Source organism: Schistocerca piceifrons, chromosome 3 (genome assembly GCF_021461385.2).
Source record: "Schistocerca piceifrons isolate TAMUIC-IGC-003096 chromosome 3, iqSchPice1.1, whole genome shotgun sequence".
NCBI lineage: Eukaryota > Metazoa > Arthropoda > Insecta > Orthoptera > Acrididae > Schistocerca > Schistocerca piceifrons.
Window position 1 is genome coordinate 153,198,111 of NC_060140.1, and position 6,753 is coordinate 153,204,863.

General features: G+C 40.0%; 1 protein-coding gene across 1 annotated transcript; it reads left to right on the plus strand.

Annotated features, from left to right (window-relative positions):
- Nucleotides 1–3,205: 3,205 nt before the first annotated feature.
- LOC124788132 (RNA polymerase II-associated factor 1 homolog) lies at nucleotides 3,206–5,411 on the plus strand. The gene has a single exon (XM_047255271.1). The coding sequence runs from the start codon at nucleotides 3,344–3,346 to the stop codon at nucleotides 5,150–5,152; it is 1,809 nt and encodes a 602-aa protein (XP_047111227.1). The 5' UTR covers nucleotides 3,206–3,343; the 3' UTR covers nucleotides 5,153–5,411.
- The last annotated feature ends 1,342 nt before the right edge of the window (nucleotides 5,412–6,753 follow it).

Genomic DNA, 6,753 nt, shown 5'->3' on the forward strand with positions numbered 1-6,753 from the left:
CAGCTTCTTCAACTGCTTTCTTCATTGTTGCTTGAGCAATATCTTCAGCAGAAGATCACACCAATTCATTATAAAATCCAAACTTAGTTGGTGGTTTTGGCGAGTTCACAATTCCAGGTAACATTGTCCCTGCAGCACTGCCCTTGCCAATGCAACGCAAACCATACACTGGCCTAACATTTACATCATACACCTTCATTCCACTATTACCACTATGAGGAATATTGTTAGAATTAGAAAACAAAACTTCTGCCGCACATTTGTTACACTTCAATAACATTTTACATGCCAAACCAATATGTGAAGTTACTTTCATTTCCAGTCCTCTTTCTTTGCAAACTTGGCATAATACATTATGTTTCAGAATATTAGAGTGCAAGGAAATGTTAATTATTTCATTCACATCATTACTGTCACTCTCATAGGTTTCAAATTTTTCTTTGCTGTCACAAAGTTTCTTGCTGGAAGAAGTTACATCACATTCATTTGGAATAGTCGGTGAAGCAGTCTGAGCAGCATCTCCCTTCGAAACAATGAAAGATTTCTTCTTCCACTCATTGTGCCTTTTCTTAAACACTCGATTGCTGAAACGGGGCATATTGATATCCACAAACCAAATATGTAAAACAGGTTTGAGCAAAATTCATCAATGCAAAATTGAACAGCTAAACAACACAAAGCAAACTCCACAAGTAAACACACATGGTATAGCGTTTAAGTTTACCGATATGAACAGTCACTTGTCACAGAGATAAAGCCATACAACATTGGAAAACAAAACCCTGTCTAATTCCGCAAAGATAGCCTGCTTGCAGCCAGCAAGCAGTGTCGTCAGAGGTGACACACCAAGTCGCTACAACTGTTTACGTGGTGCGTCAACTTTGCAACAATAAAAAACACACTTAGAATTCACTTAGAAGGGTGAAACTTAATTTGTTTTATTCAGAACTCTCCAAATAATTTGATAATGAAAAAACCAAAAAACGTTAATTTCGTCTTTTTCATCGTTCCGGCTCTCCTTAAACAGTGAAGCTATATTTTCAACAAAGTTGGTATATGATATGACTGACTTTATGGTGGGATACAATATACCAGGGTTCGCTATGGATTTTATATATGTTTGAGGGACAGATTTTGCATCTTTTCTACATGTGTATGATCTGTATGGCAAAGGATTGTGAGAAGGAATGGAATAATGATGAAGCTATATATTTTGTATTTTTGATGGGTACCAGAATACCACTTCAGTGGGGGGAGAATAAGTTTTGGGAACAATATTTTTTCCTCATTTCAGGGTGCAATGATTGATAGTCAAAGTACTGGGGGAGAATGTGGCCAGGCTGCTTGAGACAGCATTAGTTTTAGGTAATAAGAAGCATGCTCCTTTGGTTGTTGTTGGAGTATCAGGAGTACAGTACCATGTTTGTTGAGTGACGCCCTTGGCAAAATGAGGCATACAGAGAAAGGGAATGTTCATCATTGCAGGTTCATGCATGTGGCAAGACTGTACTGGGGAAACATTTTGGTATAGAAGGGACATAATTGATGACTGATATTAGTATTATATAAGAGATTTTTTGTGGAGAGAGCAGAGAAGTGGAAGTCAATATCCAGGATGGTGGTTTGCTGAGCTGAAGAGGTTCAAGAGCACTGCTTAAGTGAATAGCAGTTGCAGGCCATTATGTAATTGTTCATCTGTATAAGGAATAAGCAGTAGGTCTAGGGTTGACAGGGACGGTGGTAGGGATACTGTTTGATGGTGACAAGGCCTTTAGGTTGAATGATGTTGGTGATAAGCACAACTAGAGGGAGTCAGGAGTGAATGGATAGGAACTATGGAGAGGTGATGGAGGAAGTGGTGAATCTATAATGTGGGAAGCTAGATTGTGACCATTGGACTGGAGATGTTAGTTAATTTTGGTGGAATGTGTTTTCAAGGAAGTATGGTACCCACCTTCAGCACTGGAAAATACAGATATTGTGTGTGTGTGTGTGTGTGTGTGTGTGTGTGTGTGTGTGTGTGTGTGTGGAGGGGGGGGGGGGGGGGTTGGTTGGTTGAAGGGATGGATGAACGGCAGAGACAAGGTTCAGTGTGTGCTTTGGATGAATATGCAGTATGATAAAACGGTGTTTTCTTTGTAATGAGTAGATAAAGAATAACAGGTCTTTGACTAGTCTGGCATTTGGTGTGGAACTGACAGTTAAGCTTTTAGATAGGAATGAAACTTAGTCAATCAAAGAGTTCTCGAGAGGATATGTTGAAAGTAGTGCTAAGCTTGTGCTTGGGTTTTGAATTCTTTGTGATGAGAAGTTTTTGTGAGTATTCAACATGGGAAAGGCTAGTGATATAGGATCGGCTGCTATTAGGTGTTGACAAAGCAGTTATAGTGTATTTAATACATACTGTAATTTTGATGTGGGTTCTTGCAAAGCTGCTTCAGTGATACCTGTGCCATAGTGGCCTGCTTAGGTAGAATCACATTTTTTAGTGACAGGGATTGGTGAAATATTAAGACTTGCAGATCTTTCTGGAAGCAAGAGACATCCAGAATGGGAAATTTTCATTGTCTAACCATTTGGAGAGGAGGAGTGAGGGTTGTGTTAACAGTGTGTCTGGAAGACATGTAATTGACCTAGGTAGGTGGAGTGAAGATCTATGGTCAGATTTAAAATTATATGTAGTTATAAGAGGAAAAAGAAAAAATATATATTTTCAGAAAATTAACTCTGGGGATATTGTGGTAACACTAGGCAGTAAGTGTTAACACCTTCATCATTATTATCGTAATCATCATCATTTTCTTCTTTTTCATCACCACACATCCAATGATGTTAGGAAAATACTACTCTTGTGTTTCAGAGGATGTGCTCGGATTCATCTATGTTTGCACATAAAAGTGAAATATCTACATCTATACACCATAAACAACCTTACAATGTTTAGCAATGGCAGCAGTTTTTTTGTTTTTCATACATGAGCCATGTCAAGTGTTTTACATATTCATGAAAGTTATTGTTACTCATGTTATGTAACTTATTCATTTGCAAATTAGGAGCTGCATTTCTGTCACAGTATTCATTTACACTCTGAATTTTTAATGTTTGGTATACAATCTAATTTTCAGCAATAGTAGGGAGTAGTGCCAAAACATAACAATAATATGGAAATAATGTCATTAAAATGATTTTCTTTTGCCTTTTTCAGGGGTCAGCATACTTCAGAATAAAGCAGATATCCATGTGCTGATTTCCAAGTGTGATAACTTGACTTCCTGGAAGCCTCTGCAGGAGAAAATGATTCTTAGATGACTTCTGTATAAATAGCAAGCAGGAAGCTTTGACAATGGCACCAACAATCCAATCCAATATTAATACTGAGCGGGATCAGCGCCCAGTAAGGCCAGGAGAGAAACGATCTGAGTTAGTGTGCAGGGTAAAATATTGTAATACTTTGCCAGATATTCCATTTGATCCCAAATTTATAACATATCCATTTGAATCAATTCGATTTATTCAGTACAACCCCACATCTTTAGAAAGAAATTATAAATATGAAGTTCTTACAGAACATGACCTTGGAGTCCATATTGATTTAATTAATAAAGATACATATGCTGGTGATCCTGGAGCAGTCTTGGATCCTGCAGATGAGAAGTTATTGGAAGAAGATGTTTTAACACCACAAGACTCAAAACGCTCTCGTCATCATGCACGAAGTGTCTCCTGGTTGAGGAGAACAGAATATATTTCTACTGAACAAACAAGATTTCAGCCTCAGACTATGGACAAAGTAGAAGCGAAGGTTGGTTACAGCATTAAGAAAAATTTCAAGGATGAAACACTTATTATGGACCGGGATAGTCAAATTAAAGCAATTGAGAAGACATTTGAGGATTCTAAGAAGCCCATTGAGAAGCATTATAGTAAACCAAATGTTGTTCCTGTAGAAATACAGCCAGTATATCCAGACTTTAAGATATGGAAGTATCCTTGTGCCCAAGTTATTTTTGATTCTGATCCTGCACCAACTGGTAGATCTTTCCCAGCTCAGATTGAAGAAATGTCACAGGCAATGATACGAGGTGTCATGGATGAGAGTGGAGAACAGTTTGTAGCATACTTTTTGCCTACTCAAGAAACTCTAGAGAAAAGACGCAAAGATTTTACAAATTGTGTTGAATATGAGGATGAAGAAGAGTATGACTACAAAATGGCTCGTGAATACAATTGGAATGTGAAAAGCAAAGCATCCAAAGGTTATGAAGAAAACTACTTCCTTGTTGTACGTGAGGATGGTGTTTATTATAATGAACTAGAAACGAGAGTTAGACTCAGTAAGCGGCGTCAAAAAGTGGGACAACAGCCGAATAATACAAGATTGATTGTACGTCATCGCCCATTGAAAGCTCAAGAATATCGTATGCAGAGGTACAGGGAACGTCAGCTTGAACCTCCTGGTGAGGAGGAGGAAGAAGAAGATGAAGAGGATGAGGAAGAGGAGGAAGAAACACAGGAACAGCAGCAGCAAGAAGATGGAGAAGAAACACAACAGGATGATAAAACAGAACAGAGAGAAGAAGATGGCGAAGCTGATGGGGAGGACTCTGATGGTGAAAAGGCAACAGAGGATGGTGAGACACAGAATGGCGAAGCTGCTGAGGAAGATGATGACCAGGAGAACAGTGGAAATGACAGTGCTATTGCCAGTGAGAGTGAGAAGGAAGGAAGTGACAAAGATGAGAGTGACAAGGAAGCAAGTGATAAGGATGGTAGTGATAAAGAAGCAAGTGAGAGGGATGATAGCGATAAAGAGGCAAGTGACAGGGAAGCTAGTGACAGGGAAGCGAGTGATAAAGAAGAGAGCCAAGAAGAAAATGAGGAAGAAGGCGAAGAGGCAGAGGGCGAAAGACAAGAAACAGAGATGGAAGTAGAAGGAGAGGAAGAAGAAACAGGCACAGAGAAAGAGGCAGAAGAAGACCAAGAGGCTGCAGCTAGTGCCAAGGAAGATGGCAGAAGTGACAGTGAGGAAGAGGGCAGTGCTAGTGAGGGGAGCACATCATCAGGAAGTAACAAATCACAGTCAGGCAGTGGAAGCGGAAGTGGAAGTGGTAGTGATAGCAGTAGCGCCAGTGACAGTGATAGCGGTGTGTGATATTTCATTTTTTGTTGCTTGCGATGTAAATATTTGTTTTATAGATTTTCATTGTGTGTGAGTATATACACTGTGTAAATCTGATCATGAATGACAGTTCTGTAATGAAATAGTCATTAATTCTCTTATATTTTGTGATTTATTGTAATAAATAGTGAACTTGATATTCACTTTGATGACAAGGAAATGCTTGCCAGGTGGTTATACCTGTCATGTGATGTTCTCTGATCAGAATATAATAAAATCCATGTTCATTGAACCCCTACTGCCTTTTGAAACTTCTGTCACTTTTACGTGGTTTCCATAATAATTGTCATTTTCCTGCCGAGGTAAAAACTTTTCATGGTGTGTTTTTCAGTTTTCATTTTTGGTTCATAATTTGAAACATTATAAAAAATAATTGTAATAATGGAAACTCCAGATTGGAATGTCAACACTCTCCCAGTTCATACTACCATCCAACTGTCATGCTCCTCCTCCCTTTTCACATAACTACCCACTGGTCACCTTCCAGGAATTCCTTACCTACAACTTGGCCTCACCATCCTTCCTCAGGTCCATTCCTCAGAAGACCAACATTTCAGCATAAGAAAGACTAGCCATACACAATCTCTAAACAAATCCTGACCTAATCATCCTACCTGCAGAAAAATGTTCCACCACTGTTGTTATGAATAACAGTGACTACCTGGTGGAATCTGTGTGCCAATTATCTGACTCCTCTACATTAACTGTGCCAAAATGTCCCATTACAGAAGTCCAACACACCCTCCAATCCCTGCTTCAAGCCTTAGGCCCTTCCCAGAACCTCTCCACTGAATCTATTTCCCTCGTCACCCCTGTGACACCCTGCACACCCACCTTCTACATGCTCCCCAAAATCCACAAACGCAACAATCCTGGGCACCCTGTTGTGGCGGTATTGTGCCACCACTGAAAGAATTTTGCCCTCATTGACCAACGCCTACAACCAATTGTCCATAATCTAGCCTCTCTTGTCAAAGGCCCCAACCAGTTCCTTCACTGACGATTCACCATCCCCACCCCTTTACCTCCTGGGACCCCACTCATCCTTGTTGACACCACCTCCCTGTACACCAACATTCGTCATGCTCACGGTCTTACCACTGCTGAACACTACCTTTCCCAATGTCCTTTGAACTCCAAAGCCACTACCTAATTCCTCATGCACCTTATTAATTTTATCCTATGTAGTTGTTGTTGTTGTTGCTGTTGTTGTGGTCTTCAGTCCTGAGACTGGTTTGATGCAGCTCTCCATGCTACCCTATCCTGTCCAAGCTTCTTCATCTCCCAGTACTTACTGCAACCTACATCCTTCTGAATCTGCTTAGTGTATTCATCTCTTGGTCTCCCTCTACGATTTTTACCCTCCACGCTGCCCTCCAATGCTAAATTTGTGATCCCTTGATGCCTCAGAACATGTCCTAACAACCGGTCCCTTCTTTTTGTCAAGTTGTGCCACAAACTACTCCTCCGCAATTCTGTTCAATACTTCATCATTAGTTATGTGATCTACCCATCTAATCTTCAGCATTCTTCTGTAGCACCACATTTCGAAAGCTTCTATTCTCTTCTTGTCT

Bases quoted from the DNA above. Each gene is read 5' to 3' on its own strand.
- LOC124788132 (XM_047255271.1), top strand. From the start codon at position 3,344: ATGGCACCAACAATCCAATCCAATATTAATACTGAGCGGGATCAGCGC.